The sequence below is a fragment of the Pleurodeles waltl genome, chromosome 8 (assembly GCF_031143425.1).
Source record: "Pleurodeles waltl isolate 20211129_DDA chromosome 8, aPleWal1.hap1.20221129, whole genome shotgun sequence".
NCBI lineage: Eukaryota > Metazoa > Chordata > Amphibia > Caudata > Salamandridae > Pleurodeles > Pleurodeles waltl.
In genome coordinates this window covers 1,244,532,059-1,244,548,483 of record NC_090447.1, presented here as the reverse complement: position 1 = coordinate 1,244,548,483, position 16,425 = coordinate 1,244,532,059, and the positions used below count along the sequence as shown (strand labels likewise).

The 16,425-nt window shown below is 40.3% G+C and overlaps 1 protein-coding gene across 1 annotated transcript; it reads right to left on the bottom strand.

Moving 5' to 3' along the window:
- Positions 1–2,384: 2,384 nt before the first annotated feature.
- Positions 2,385–16,373, bottom strand: LOC138250555 (uncharacterized). Its single transcript, XM_069205549.1, has 7 exons — positions 15,909–16,373; positions 5,839–6,037; positions 4,200–4,265; positions 3,983–4,121; positions 3,699–3,835; positions 3,142–3,388; positions 2,385–2,681 (listed from the first exon to the last, which is right to left on the bottom strand). Exons 2-7 carry the CDS (start codon positions 5,968–5,970, stop codon positions 2,527–2,529), a joined length of 876 nt encoding a protein of 291 aa, XP_069061650.1. The 5' UTR covers positions 5,971–6,037; positions 15,909–16,373; the 3' UTR covers positions 2,385–2,526.
- Positions 16,374–16,425: the final 52 nt, after the last annotated feature.

The following is a 16,425-nucleotide window of genomic DNA, read 5'->3' as shown; positions in this document are numbered from 1 at the left end:
TATATATATTCTCAGTGCACCTATATTAAAGCATGATGATATGGGCCTGGGTAAGTAGATGACGTTGTGTATATTCATGTCTCTATGTACTTGGAATTATGCTTCCTTTCATAAGACATTACATAAATATGAAGAAACATATCCAATGATTTAAATGTCTATCTTTATGCGCAATTCACATGTGAATGTCAACCCATGTAAATGCTACAACAGGTATATACATAGGGGTGCATTTATAGTAGGGTTTGTGCCCTATAAAGAAAATGTAATAATTATAATGTATGTATGTGTTTATGTATGTATACATTTAGATGTTTGGGTATGTCTCCATACGTGTATATAGATTAATTTTTAGTTGATGAAAACATTTTAAAGAACAATCTCATTGAACCTCTGCCTCTCCCTCCACTCTCCGATTCATCCCAAAACTTTCTGACTACTATGGCCCTTTCCAGACATCCTTTCAAACTCTTCCCTCCTTTACCCAGTTCATTCAAACAAAGTCCACCAATCCCAATACCTTACACATCCTCCCTTTACTAATCCACTTCAATTAACGTATCCCTTTCAAAACACTACAGTAAATGCATTAGAGCTTTAGACCACAAAGTTAACAAACTCACAGCAACTAAGAAAAAATAAGCACATATTACTAATCTACTACCCAATTAACTCTAACCCTGGGTTCCGGAATAGTGTGATACGCACTGAAAAATCACTTCAATGCCAGGGTAGTAAATGCATTTTAGAATTACAATTACAAACTTAAAAATATACAATTTTTAATATACCCTACACAGAGTATTCAGTCCTAACAATATCAACATAATGTTCCCTGCAGCCAGTCCTACATGCCATCAATGCATAACATCACTGGCTGACCTCAAACACATAGTTTAGTATTTCTCACACATAGGGCCTCATTCTGAGGCCGGCGGGCGGCGGTCGCCGCCCGCCTGGCGGGGACCGCCATATGGCCGCTCCGCGGTCAAAAGACCGCGGAGGCCATTCTGGCTTTCCCGCTGGGCTGGCGGGCGACCGCCAGAAGGCCGCCCGCCAGCCCAGCGGGAAACCCCTTCCCACGAGGAAGCCGGCTCCGAATGGAGCCGGCGGAGTGGGAAAGGTGCGAAGGGTGCAGTTGCACCCGTCGCGAATTTCAGTGTCTGCTAAGCAGACAATGAAATTCTTTGTGGGGCCCTCTTACGGGGGCCCCTGCAGTGCCCATGCCATTGGCATGGGCACTGCAGGGGCCCCACGACACCCCATACCGCCATCCTGTTCCTGGCGGGCGAACCGCCAGGAACAGGATGGCGGTATGGGGTGTCGGAATCCCCATGGCGGCGCAGCAAGCTGCGCCGCCATGGAGGATTCAGCAGGGCAGCGGAAAACCGGCGGGACACCGCCGGTTTTCCTGTTCTGACCGCGGCCATACCGCCGCGGTCAGAATGCCCTGCGGAGCACCGCCAGCCTGTTGGCGGTGCTCCCGCCGGCCCCGGCGGTCCTTGACCGTCGGGGTCAGAATGACCCCCATAGTGAGCTACTGGGCTGACATAATCAAGGCTTACCAGTGAGGAGCAATTGGGCAGTTGGGAAAAATGCACGCTACCCTAGTCAAAAAGGAAGATCTTCCAGGAGTCATTCTGAAGTCATCTGATGACTTCACTAGTTAATTGCAGGAATAGCCCAGGTGAAGTCATCCCAAACCATCCTGAAGTATGTGTATAGGGCGAAATATTTAAATGAGATGACTCTAGAGTCATCCCAAAAACTACTCTAGGATGGTGTTCTGATGACTTCCACTGGCAAGGAGTGATGACCTTTTACAGCTCCATGAATACTAACTGACAACTTCAGGATGAGTGTTAATTACTCCAGGATGGTCTCAAGACAATTTTATGATGCCTGTGGATTACTCTAGGATGATCCCACAACAGTTTGAGGATGAGTGCGGATTACTGCTCGATGATCCTATGACCGCTTCAGGATGCCTTTTGATAACAATGGAATGGTCCTATGACAATTTAAGGATGAGTGTGGATTACTCTAGGATGATTTAATGACAACTCAAGAAAGAGCATGGATTTCTCCAGGATTATTTTAAGACAACTACAGAATGAGTGTGGATTACTAAACAATGACTACACAAGGACTTTCAGATTAATTCTAAATACTCTTAGATGATTTACATCAACTGCAGACCAAGTGTGGATTACTCCTCTATGATTTAATGAATAATTTAACAATGTAATATATTTAGCAACTTGTGCCATCTCTCCCATACTCCTGACTCACTGGGACTTCCCTTATTTGCATTATCAGAAGCGGTTTTACATGGCAAAACATTGAATAAAAACAGCAATGGAAGTGAAAAGGATCAAAAGAGATGTGTCAAAATTTAATTTTATTTATCTAAAGCATACATGTAGCCCCACGGGGGCCAGGACACCAAACAAGACAATAAAAAGAAAACCCCTGACACTGTACAAGAGAACAAAAAGAAAGGCCGATATACTTTTTAAAAAAGGCTTAACTAAAATCAGCTAGTTCGTTGTTCATTTCTAGAGTTGGAGTTTTCTTTAGTCCTCTTCTAGCATTGCAGATCTTTACAGCCAGCGTCCTCCTCATTGTTCTGTTGTCCATTGCTGGCCAGCCATTGGCCCTACACACAGACTTCATAAACTCTGGGCGGGGAGAAAAAAAAACACTTATTAGTATCACGGTATAACCACTATTCTCCCTTTTCTCACCATTTTTGTCCATCTGCCCAATGCTGGGGAAAATACTGGAATAGAACAATAGACCATTAAGGGCAGTGCACCCCAGTTTGAAGACCTCTAAATTATGAGCCTGCTGTTTTGTCACATTGATTTTTCCACAGCACAAGAGCACATGGGAGGGTCACTATCTGGACAATGTGGATTTGGCTGTTTTACAGCAATGTAGATTAACAAACCCCCAAGCATTTGAAATTATATCCCAACACAAGGCTTTGAGCCAGGTTAGCACAAACCCAGGACAAACTGTTAGTGCTCTTCTGCAGTCAGCTGGTAGTTAATGTTGCACAGTCAATGTACAATAATCTGAGAAGAACCACCTGTGCAAACATATTTTTAACAGCGTATGTATATTAATGCTTCTTACCAAATAATGCATCAACCTTCTCCTCATCAAGGGCAGCAGTTCCAGCACGAGCCTTAGTAACACCTTTTGCAGCTGCAAGCTCTTTCGGTGAAAAAAGGATCTCACTGACACCATTCAGAAGAAAGCATGCGCTGTCCCGAGCTGCCTTTGCTTCCTCCAAGAGTTTGTGTAATTCTCTCTTCGGCACAAGAACATTTCTGAACAGGTCAGGGTCATTTGAATCCTTCACTAGCTGCTGCATATCAGTCTGCAAAGAATGCAATGTATTAAATATTTGCCATCATGTTAGGTTAGATACTGAATAAAAATGTTTAGAAATGATGGGTTTTGGATGTTTATATGCCATCTGTTCATGTCTAACAATCTTTTTTCAAGATTAGTTGGGTCACCTCCATAATTATAAAGAAGTCATACCTAAAACATTGTATGCAGAAAGATTTGAAAGTTTCCTCAAGCAGGACATTTATAAAGTTTGTCATATATAAATTTTAATTGTGCAGAAATGTACAAATTACAACACAAATAGTATGCCAAAAGAGTGGTGGAAAAAACAATACCTTTTGTACGGAGAATGATCCACTGCATATTTGTGAAGTTGCTGTATATGTCAAGTTTCTTGAACTTGTCAAAGCGGACAGCGCAGCTCGCAAATGCTGAACGGCCAACTCACTGTTGCAAGTGCCTTGTAACTGTGCTATAATGAAATAAACAGTTCTTAAAGGCAGCAGATATAATAAACACAAGCATATATTTTGGCAATGCTGGTGTTTGGGTGGAAAAAATGATTGGCAATAGAAAATTGTGGTAGCTTACCTGGTTAGTTAGAGTATCAATCACTTACCTTTTAGGTGTTCGTTTTCAGCTTGTAAAGCATTCACTTCTGCTTGTAACTGTACACACGTCTCATTCAGGCAAGAACCATGGGCCACAGAATAGCTTTCATTTTGGTTAATGATAGACAATGAGCTGTATACCATTTCCTTAGAGAGAAAGCAAATCATAATTAGGCCATACAAATGGAAATGCATTTTCCTATGTATATTTAAAAAAATAACTACCCCAGTGTGAAATGATGGGCTTTCCTCAGTTGTCAAATGAAAGGATTTATCAGGGTCTTCAATGTCCTAAGGGAGAAAACAAAAAAATCACAAATGGAAAAAATCACAAATGGAAGTAATAATTAGACCAATATTTGTACAGTTCAAGCAGTTTTCCATCTGTTTCACATTTTAAAGGTATGTATTTGTACCTTATTGTTGACAAAAGTAATGCACCAAATGAATTCTATTATAATAAGGATTAGGGCTGTTTGCAGTGATAGTAGGGAGAAGATATGTAGATAATAAAAGTAACTTTTGGCAGCAAAATGCATGTTACAGTCACCAAGACAAAAATGGATGGCCTGCAAGCTTCACAATATGCAATAATTTACAGTGGCAGTATTCATTTAGATCTGCTTACATCATGGGCACCGCTCTCATTTGAAAATGTGTCAGCATGGTGATGGGTATGATTCACATCCACCTCCTTGACTCTTGCTGCAGATGGAAATGATGGGAATTCACTGGAGGCCAGGCTGTGTGACCGTGAGTTGTAATCCATAAAATTTTGCTTTGTTGAAACTTCTGGTGCCAAGTGTATCATCATTTTGTGATCATGTTTACAGGGTCTAGAGGGTGCTACTTGATTGCTTGAACTAGCCAGCTCTTTCATAGGGAATAGTTGTTTCGGTATAAACTGGTGACGTGGGGAAGAGAAGGCATGTTTTAGTCCTTGATCCTTAAATTGAAGAGGGGTCTCCAAAACAGTTTCATTCTCACGTTCTGCTTCATATTCACTTGTAGATTTTGGATGAAGGACAGTAGCCATCCCTGCTAAAAGGGCCAGGTTTTGAAGTTCCTGTAAGTTAATTTGTGAACTTGCATCACCAGGCTGAGATGCTGTCCTTTCAGCAGGAGTTTGGTTAGTGACTTTTATCATATCCTGGCCACTCTGCTTAGCTTTAATTTTTTCCTTGCATCTTTTCTCTGTAATTTCTTCTTTTTGGAGTTCACGTAACACTCTCTTAAGTCTTCCTGCACTTCCCCGACTGCCACATTCCATTAACAACTGTTTTTCCTTCTGTGCTCTTTGAAGTAACACCTGTTTTAGACCCTCCATTGTGACAGAATAGCTTTTAATTAAGTCTTTAGAAATTCTTTGAATCATAAGACACTGTTTTTTCACTGAAAAAAAAGATATCTTTACAACTGAAACACAGTGGGGAATTTAAAATACCTAGACTTTATTGCAAGGAATGTGCAAATAAACAGGTATTTATATTAAAGGACACAAATTCACAATCTACCCATAACAAAGTATGTTTTCATTAATAGACAGTACACATTGCAAGCGTAGCGTCAACGTGCACCTCCTGAAAAAAAAAAAAAAGACACCCAACTAAAATAGTTCTTCATTGACAAATGACTGCCTTAAAGTAGTGTCATTAGTTAACTGTTAGCCCCTTTCAAAAAGTCTTAGGTTTGTCTTAGGAGATAGTTGCAAGGCTTTTTGTGTGGACATGCATGTGTTATATGTTACTGCGGCATCACTGGATTAATTTATTTCTAGCGATTAGGTCTACTGAATCATGTCAGTGATTTGTATCAATACCCTTCAGTTGTATTTTCAATAAAGAAGTTTACATATTTTGCTTACCCGATGATCGGAAGAGAACCGTAGCTTTGAAGTCTCTCTCTTCAGTGATTGGCCGACCACTTTCACCAATATTTTCAACCAGCCACTTACATAGAACTTCACCGGGATTGTCCAAAAGCAGAAATTCTCCATCTTTTCTAACACAAACTGAACGATCACAAGCGAAAAACAGGACGTTGAAAGATGCCATGATTATATCCTGATAGATACAAAAAATCAGGAGTTAGTTGCGACTTGTCTAGTGCCTAGATGTCTAGTTGTAAAAAGATGCACAGGTTTGGTAGGATTCCCTAAGTGCTGTCTGGGCTACAGCCCAAATTCCACAGCTAGACACTTTCCAAAAAAACACGTCAGATTTCATTGTAAAAATGTGGTGTGCCATGTTCTGTTTTGGTGTGTTTCCTGTCACAGGCACTAAGCCTACCCACGCAAGTGAGGTTCCATTTTTATCGGGCAACTTGGGGGTACACAATAGAAGAACAAGTGTTATTGCTGATTGTCTTTCTTTACATTTTTTCCTTCCAGTTGTAAGACAGTGTGTATACCTTATATAGTGACCATTTTGGAAATACAAAGGTTTCCTTGATACCTATTTTTCACTCTTTATATTTCACCAAAAGACACTAAACACATAACAAGCATTTGAAATGCAATGGGTCTCGCTTTTGCTAAAGTTAAAGTTATTAGCTATTAGCGTTGTAAACTCCTAACCAGACTTTTCTTCGCACATAAACTAAAAATGAATGTTCATCAGGGAGGCATGTCTTGTGTTTAGTAGTGAGGTATCTGTGTATAGTATTGAACATCAAGGCCTGTTTACCTGGTGTTCAGCATGGAAGCCTGTCTGTCTCATGTTTAGTGATAAGACCAGTGTGTCTAGTGCCTATCTCTGAATCCACTGAGCCTTGTATTTAGCAGTAAGGCGTCTGGGTCACCATGTCTTGTGTGTGTTTATCGTTGAAGCATGTGTGTCACTATAGTTGGTGATTATGAGCAATGCCTGTGTTCACGAAGTCTGTGCTACTGCCTCACTGCAGCGCTATATATAGCAGTGAGGTGAGTGTGAAGGTATGACTACTGTAGTTGTAAGTGCTTCTGTATAGCCAGTGCTTAATTTGTGCACCAGCACTTATTTTTCAGGGTCTGCACTTATTTTTCTGGCTCAGGCATTTACTTCGAGAAAAAGACACATATGGGAAACACGGAGGAAGAGAAAAACGAAAAAGCGTCACCATTGGAGAAAGCAGAAAGCAGCAAGAGTGAGCCAAAGTGGCAGGGAGTGGTTTTAAATGGACTGAAGAGGCCCCGGTGGTTTCAGGATGACGGTGCCTCAGTCCGTGTTCACACATTTCATTGCAGCAGCCGTGTGTTTCAGAGGAGAGCTTTGAGCACCGGCACGTTTTTATTTACACATTAAGCACTGCTTATAGCAATAGCACTGCAGCTGCCTTTAACACTGAACCCTGCAGCCACTTTAGAAGGACATTCAAACCAGCACCTGAACACAGGCACAGCTGTAAACAGGAGCACACCCCGCTTCTGGCCTCTTTCAGGCTGAGGTGTGAGCCTCTTTACAAAACAGACACATCAGCTGGCATGAGATTTACACACAAACCACCCCAGGCCTCCTGACAAGTCTTTCAAGTTTATGTATAGCGCAAACTCGACCCGGTGATATTCGAGAGCTTTACATTACTGAAAGACACTTTAAATGCTTTCAGCTGGCCCTTCTCCCCACACAGCGCCACTCAGTGAATGTAGTGTGTGAAGATATGACAACTGGAGTTGCAAGTGCTTCTTATAGCTAGTGCTTAATTTGTGCACCAGCACTTATTTTTCAGGGTCTGCGCTTATTTTTCAGGCTCAGGCATTTACTTAGAGAAAAAGACACATATGGGAAACACGGAGGAAGAGAAAAACGAAAAAGCGTCACCATTGGAGAAAGCAGAAAGCAGCAAGAGTGAGCCAAAGGGGCAGGGAGTGGTTTTAAATGGACTGAAGAGGCCCCGGTGGTTTCAGGATGACACTGCCTCAGTCCGTGTTCACACATTTCATTGCAGCAGCCGTGTGTTTCAGAGGAGAGCTTTGAGCACCGGCACGTTTTTATTTACACATTAAGCACTGCTTATAGCAATAGCACTGCAGCTGCCTTTAACACTGAACCCTGCAGCCGCTTTAGAAGGACATTCAAACCAGCACCTGAACACAGGCACGGCTGTAAACAGGAGTACACCCCGTTTCTGGCCTCTTTCAGGCAGAAGTGCGAGCCTCTTTACAAAACAGACACATCAGCTGGCATGAGATTTACACACAAACCACCCCAGGCCTCCTGACAAGTCTTTCAAGTTTATGTATAGCGCAAACTCGACCCGGTGATATTGGAGCGCTTTACATTACTGAAAGACACTTTAAATGCTTTCAGCTGGCCCTTCTCCCCACACAGCGCCACTCAGTGAATGTAGTGTTTGAAGGTATGACAACTGGAGTTGCAAGTGCTTCTTATAGCCAGTGCTTAATTTGTGCACCAGCACTTATTTTTCAGGGTATGCGCCTATTTTTCTGGCTCAGGCATTTACTTCGAGAAAGACACATATGGGAAACACGGAGGAAGAGAAAAACGAAAAAGCGTCACCACTGGAGAAAGCAGAAGCAGCAAGAGTGAGCCAAAGAGGCAGGGAGTGGTTTTAAATGGACTGAAGAGGCCCCGGTGGTTTCAGGATGACGCTGCCTCAGTCCGTGTTCACACATTTCATTGCAGCAGCTGTGTGTTTCAGGAGAGCTTTGAGCACCGACCCATTTGAGCACCGACATATATGCACTAGCGCAGAACTAAAGTTACCAAAAATGAAAAGTATCGCAACACTGCGTTTTCCTCTATAGATGAACGCAGTGCCACATCACCAACAAACACAACATATAGCGCATATACGCACCCAGTGATCATGAAATGTACGCAGTAAAATGTATCGGCAAAAGTGCAATGTTAACGGTAAAAGTCACACTCCAATATTCATTTAGCAGACATAAACAAGGATATGTTGTGATGGTGGAATGAACGGCATGAAGCTTTCTGTGAGCACAGCAAGCTAATTCATGCCAGTCTGAAACTGAAACCCGGCTCCATTCCCAAATCGCAGCTGCACCTCACGGTATAGCATGAGATTTCCATGACCCTGCGTGCGCATTGCCATTATTATTGGCAGCAGATAAACGCTGTTCTAGCTAGCTGCCTGGGTGAGTTAGCATTTCCAAACCATCCTGTTTGTCCAAACCCGTCCCGCATACCCTTACCTAAGAAGCCGGAATTGAAGTACTCTTCGTTGCAGGTGAGGAAAATAGTAAGAGAATGAAGAATCGCCATTGTGCCTTTTTTATACACATCTGATTGCATCCTTGCAGTACTCTGTTGGTGCAGCAGTACAATGACGTCACTTCCGGCGCTACCGGATGTGCGTAGAACCTTTCGGTCCACCTGAAGTTTAATTCAGGTATCTGCTAGAGGTGAGTGCATGCAATGTGGAATCTTTGGGGATTTAAAAATAACTTTTTCTAATTGTGTCTGTGACGGGGCAGTTACAAGACTGTACCTCGCCATATTACCTCTGACTAGCGCTGCAATGGTGTTGTACTAATTTACCAGTAAAAAGCAGGGACGCGCACCGAGCTTAGTTTTCAGTCAACAATTAAATTGCCAAGATGGAAAACAGGTGATTAATGGAGCTGGAGAGAGCTCGAGTTTTGTCTAGTCCAAGTTTTAACTCATCATACATGCAGATTAACATGCCTGCTGCAAAGAATGTGTACCATGCAGGTCACAAAGTGCATAGAATGTTGGTCAGTGAGCTACTGCTTTTATGATTACATGCAGTTTATAAGTAAAAATACTTAAATAGAACAGTGAGCTAGAAACTGTTATAAAAGAGTGGAAACTGCAAGATGTAGGTGAGAGCTTTATGTTCTTTTTTCACAGCCCTTAAATGCTGCAAAAAAAATTCATTTGGGTACAAATCAATTCCTATAAGTAAACGCAACCATGGTGGTACATTTTAGTGTCAAACCTGCGAGTGCATGCGCTAGCGCATGCATCTTACTTGTGAGACTATGTTGTGTTAAGTAAAGGTGTTGGAGCCCACTTGTCGCTCACCATTTGATGGTTTGCATGGCACTCTTCTTTGCAGTCTGGTAATTCGTCAAGGCATGCCTGGCATCATTTCCAGTCCTCTATTTGGAGTATGTATCAAGCGCTCATTAATTCATTTTAAGTAGCGCCCATCAGCTGCTCCCAACGTAATCGAGGTACTATTTGTTCTTTTTAACTTCTAGTGCCGCGCAAACAGAAAGCTTGTGACTGCCAAAAATGTGCCCAGCAGGACAAACAAAATTGCAAAGTCTTATTTTTTAAAACAAACTTTCTTTTATTTCGTTACGTCGTCTTTTCTCAGTTTCCACTCATGTTTTAATTTGTTTTTGCTTGTGGGCACTGTTATTAAAGGAGGACAATTAACTTGTTCGAAATATGCAAGACCTATTACATTGCAAAGGCTTGTTATATTTTGAGTTTGCATTTCCCCAAATCAAACACTCAAACTGTACTGCATACCAGTATGGATGACGTGACTCCTACACCATGTAGTCCTCTGTCTTATGTAACACTTCCTATACACTGATTTACACACATATGATTGATTTGCCTAGCAGTAAGATCTGCTTTCTTTATTGAGAACAGGGGTTGCGTCCCGCGTCAGCATACTTTGGATCTAGCTGATTTGTTTATTTCCCCGCACTTAAAAAACAGATTTTAGTGAAATGTTGTTCGTAAATCGCTGCCAGCCACGAACGTGTACTACATAAAAACTGATTAAAGGTGTTTGAGACATGATTTTATTTCCATGGACATAAATCGAAAAGGAAGTGGCCTAGAAGCAAGGTCAGCTAACAACGCTGGGTGGTAGAAAATGTGTGCTGACTCAGTGATCCCACACACAAATGTGAGGAAAATGTGTTTTATTTTTAAGCTAACTTGGAGGTTTGCAGGGGATTATAGGGAAGAGAAGGTTGGATGATCTATGCAAGTCACACCTTCCTGGACTCCCCCAGGTGTCTAGTTTTCAGAAATGTTTGGGTTTGGTAGGTTTCCCTAGAAGACTACTGAGCCCGGGACCAAGAACGCAGGTTACTCCCTTACAAAGCCAGGTTGTTTTGTAATACATTTTGTACATATGTTGAATAGGCTAATCATTTTTCAAGGCCATTGGAAGCAGTCAAAATGATGCCAGTGAATAAAGGAGGACAACTTGGAAAAGGAAAGAAACTGGGACCATACAAAAAATGGTTAACAGAGGTAAGCTCACATTATGAAACATTACACCAACTCTGTTCAAAGTACACTTCAGTCTACAAAACTGATTTACTCACAAAGGCCAGTAACCTCAGAAACTCACCAAACTTACAGGCACCCATTTTATCAGCCTTAAACAATGAAATGGTGCAGTAATTGTAACATGCAACCAGGGTTTAATTGTCAAGTTTTGAGGGCACATTAACCTCGTAAGCCACAAGACCAACTTCTCTGATTTGTATGAAGCAAAGTCAATACAACCACACTCATCCTCAGGAACATTATTTTACCAGGACATTATTTGTTTATTCTCAAGTCTCATCCTAAATCTTTGCAAATGAGATGAATGCACACAAGAAACAAATTAATTCACGCTGGAAGTACAAGAATTGCTCTATAAGTGGAACTTTTGGAAGCCGTAAAATGTCCTGTGCTACACATTACCAAGTGCAGAATAGTATTAATTGTCACTTATCTGCATGATTGCAGTCGGAGCATTTCATCGAAGAAGGAGATGGCAACATTATACAGTATACAGTACCAAAGAGAGTAAAAGAAGGATCCTTGCAGACCTCAAGCAGAGCATATGACATTCTCCTCAAAGGTGCAGTATGAAACTACAAACTCATTTTTTACTGCTTGCATTAATTTGATACATGAAAATATATTGTTGAAGGGTTGTCACCTGTAAAAATAGAAGTCCTCATCAATCCACCTTCGGTTTCTGTCTTCACAAATGTTATTGGTTGTTGACCCATGTTATATTTGCAATTTAAATGTATTTCACTTACTAAATGTATAATAATGTTTTTTCTTTCGTTATAGTTCTTCACACATCACCTTCTGCGGAGCAGTGTACATTACATTCAGACAACACTACAGTGTTACCAGATTATACCCCACCAGTAGAAGACACAGATGAAGATCCAATCGACAGTGTTTGGGATAAGCTTTGTACCAGCTTAAAAGGTGAACTGCATGCTCAGCTCAAAGATGATTTAATTAATGATTCAGATTCTGCTTTTGAACAACTTATGGATCAAGTTGGATATACCATTCAAAATGAGTATGAAGAAATTGAAGTTTGTTCTGGTCAAACCAACACCACAGATGAATCAGCACCTATTTTTGAAGGCTCCAACAAATGCTTAGGGGTGGTCATACTATTGCTTTGTTGCTTCATTATTCGTTTCCGCTTGAGCGATGAGGCAGCTGGATACATGCTGAATCTCATTTATTTGCTCTTACCATGTGATAATAGAATGTTCAGAACTATGTATCACCTTCACAAATATATTTTTTTAAGTGTTAAAGCCCCTAGTATTACTTAATATTGTGCCACTTGCTATACACATGTTATAAAAACACTCAGGCCTGTCCTAACCAACATTGTGTGAAAGATTTGACTCAAAGCGACTCTGCGTCTTATTTCATTCAGCATAGCCTAATTGCGCAGTTACAGACTATGTTTAGACGAAAACATTTTACAGAAAAGGTGAGGAAACATCGATTTGATCACTATATGGAGAACGAGAAACAAACAATGAAAGATGTATATGATGGGAAAATGTATTTGGATTTATACAAGAGTGGGTTCCTGAAAAACCCCAATAGCCTTTCATTTTCAATGAATACAGACGGTGTTCCTGTATTTAAAAGTTCAAAAATATCAATGTGGCCAGTGTACTTGATGGTAAATGAGTTACCCGTATCCCAAAGAAAGCTCTGTGAAAATATATTGCTATATGGTATATGGGTTTCCACAAAAAAGCCAATAATGTGGTCTTTCTTAAAGCCATTATATGATGAACTTGTACATCTGGAAAGTGGAGTGTCATTTAAAGATCACAACAACTGTAGTTTTACTTGTCATGCTACACTTCTGACAATCACATGTGATTTACCAGCTCGCTGCCTTGTTTCAAACAGCACCCAGTTTAATGGCAAGTTTGGGTGCTGGCATTGTCTACAAGAGGGTGAAGTCACTGTTTCAGGAAAAGGGCACTGTAGGGTATGTCCTTATAATGTTCTAAACCCAAAAGGCCCACCAAGGACACTGGATACTATTAAATCTGATGTAAACAGTGCTATAGTTAATATTGAGAGTGGACTTGCTGATTACAGTGTGAGGGGGATCAAAGGTCCCATGTGGTTCATGTTTTTGAAAAACTTTTGTGTAACCAAGGGGTTTGTTATTGATTACATGCATGGTGTCTGCTGTGGCATTATGAAACTGCTGCTGACCATCTGGTTCACTAAAGAATATAAGCATTGTTCCTACTCTTTTTATGAAAAAGTCAAAGTAGTTAATGTCTATTTGAAACAGATAAAACCCACACTGGATGTTAGTCGAGTTCCAAGGTCTATTGATGAACTACCATACTGGAAGGCCTCAGAGTTTCTGAACTTTCTTTTATTTTATGGAATACCTGTGTTAAAACATGTTTTAGATAAATTGCGCCATCTACACTTTTGTGTACTTGTAAAAGCAATTCATAAGCTCTTAACTGACAACATTACCCAAGAAGATTTAAATATAGCAGAACAGTGTTTACTTCTGTTTGTGCAACTGTTTAATGATTTATACGAAAAAAGATGTTTGACAATGAATGTTCATCAACTGGTCCATTTAGTAGACAGTGTAAGAGCAGCAGGGCCTCTGTTTATTTCTAACTGTTTTGTTTTTGAAGATATTAATGGTTTCCTTTTACAACACGTGCATGGTACGGTAGGCATAGAAACACAGATTCTAGATGCAGTAAACATGATACAAGTAATACCTGTGTTGAAGGAGAATCATTTGCCTCCTGATAGTGATGAGGCAGATTTCTACCAGAGTATGATGTGTTCATATAATAGAAAACGGTACATAAAAATAGAAACTTGTATTTACAGTGTTGGGTCTACATACCCTTACAGCTTAACAGAGAATTAATATATAGCAGTAACTCAGATTGCACATATTTCAGGCTCTGATGTAGTAGCCTATAACAAAATATTCTTAGAACAAAGCAATCTTCTTGTTTACAGCTCAAATTACACTCGTATTCAGAGGAGAGACCAAAGTGTAATAAAATATATAACAGAAGCCGGGGTGTTTGCCTATGGCAGGGTCACTAGATTCATTCAATGTAAGCAGGCAGACTTGTCTGTTAACTTGGCACTCATGATTCCACTTAAGTGTGAATCCTATGACATCAGCGAACCAGTTCATATGGTAGTAGTAGATAACATCATCACAGCTATCAGGATATCAATGATAAAATGTGTCTGTTTTTACATTCAAGTGGAAAATGAATCATTTGTAAGTGAAATGCCAAATCAATTTGAAATAGATTAAGGCAAGCATGTTACAAAGTTCTGCTATTTGCATGTCTCTCGGTATACAACATTTAATTTGAAATCATCTAGATCATCCTAGTTAACCTGTGCTCCAGGGACCCTTGGAGGTCCGCAACACTTACTCGGGGCTCCACGACTGCTTAGAAAATATAATGTTGACAGAATAATAAAGTGTATATCAATATAGAATCAAAATGTCAAATTGAAAATGCAAATGTTTTCTGTAAAAGTACAGCAATGTGAAATTGTAATTAATAATTACTTTGGTATCCTTAGATGGATTTGTGGGAGCAGTGTAAGCACCTCAAGTAGAATACAGTGTGGCCGATGGGTGGCCCCAAATGAATTTAGGAAAGTTTCAACCTTGCGCTTAGAAATACAATTTTGATTTTTCAGATTGTTTTTTTTTTTACATTTGTTTGTGAATTAAATAAAATATTTCAACATTTCTGTATTTGTTTGATGAATGCTTGTTTTGTAATTTTGTGTGTTAATTTGAAGTTCAAACTCATTTTCAAGTTATCCTTAAAGCATGAGGAATAATTACATTTTCTCAAGTCTCCAGATAATAATTTTTAAGTAATCCTTAGATCATCAGGAATGATGACACCTGAAGTCTTCAGATACTCATTTTCAAGTCATCCTTAAATCATCAGGAATAATCACACCTTGTGAAGTCATCAGATACTCATTCTTAAATCCTCCTGAGGTCATCAGGACTTGTCACACTTTGTGAAATCATCAGATACTCATTTTCCAGTCACCCTTGAGTCATTAGGCTCAAGTTTCCAAACTTTGCTGATGACTTCAAGAGCTTGATGATGTCAGATGATGTGAAAATGACTTCTACAGTAATTGGATGATCATCCAATGACTCTGGGATGGCTTCTAAAGTAATCCTGTTTGACCTGGGTAGGGTTTGTTATATGATCAAAAACACACAGAGCAGGGGCCCGAACACTTGACCTGGCTCTCCCACTGACAAAAAGCACAAACACAATGAGACGGAAATCCTGTCAACCCTTTACATTTCGCACATTGCTACACGTCACTTAACAATGGTCCAAAGTCAAGAGTAAAGCGCTGCACAGGGAAGAAATTAGAGGCTTGAGGATCACCCAATAACAAATGATTGGGAAGACATTATGCTTGCACTCACGTAAGATTAGAGTATTCCAAACAAACCTGAACACACATTCCTACACTGACTCCATCACAGACATTAGCAAAGTTCTCTTTTGCATGCAGAGACAAACATTGCTTTTCTGCTCTCATATTACATACGACTGAGTATTATGTTACAAACAACATGCTAAAATGCTCACCCTGGGTTTGGTTCGTAAAGGTCACTAAAAACTTTTTAAAGTGTGCCACCCTGAACAATACTCACAGTTGTTTTGCTGCAAGATACTACACTCATTCTGCCTCAGGTTTGAATATCCTCTGATCAGCACCTGCTGATCACTGTTGTGGATCCATGGTTCTGTGCATCGGTATTTTGTTATAAAATACGGTAGGTATAAATGAATCTTGCTTCATTCTTAATATCATAAGGCTATAAATGGAGAAAATGAAAAACGGACACAACCTGAGTAATAGTGGCAACGCCGTTAGGGTATGGGGTATTCTTTAATACCTCATGTTTAAGATATATCACTTTAAATAAAAATACATTCAGTGATACATCCGTATGTATTAAGACACTGAAATTGCTAAAAATGTTATCATTTTGAAATCTTTATCGTAGTGCCTCTGCTTTATTTTGATCCAATCTTAGCAGTTACATGGAAAGCGGTTAGGAACAAGTTAAAGTAAGCGAACTAGGTATGTCAGGCAGGAAGCTAGGACCACGCATGGCGTCACAGGCGGCGGACGTACATATCCGGATCCGGTGGCAGAATGAAAGG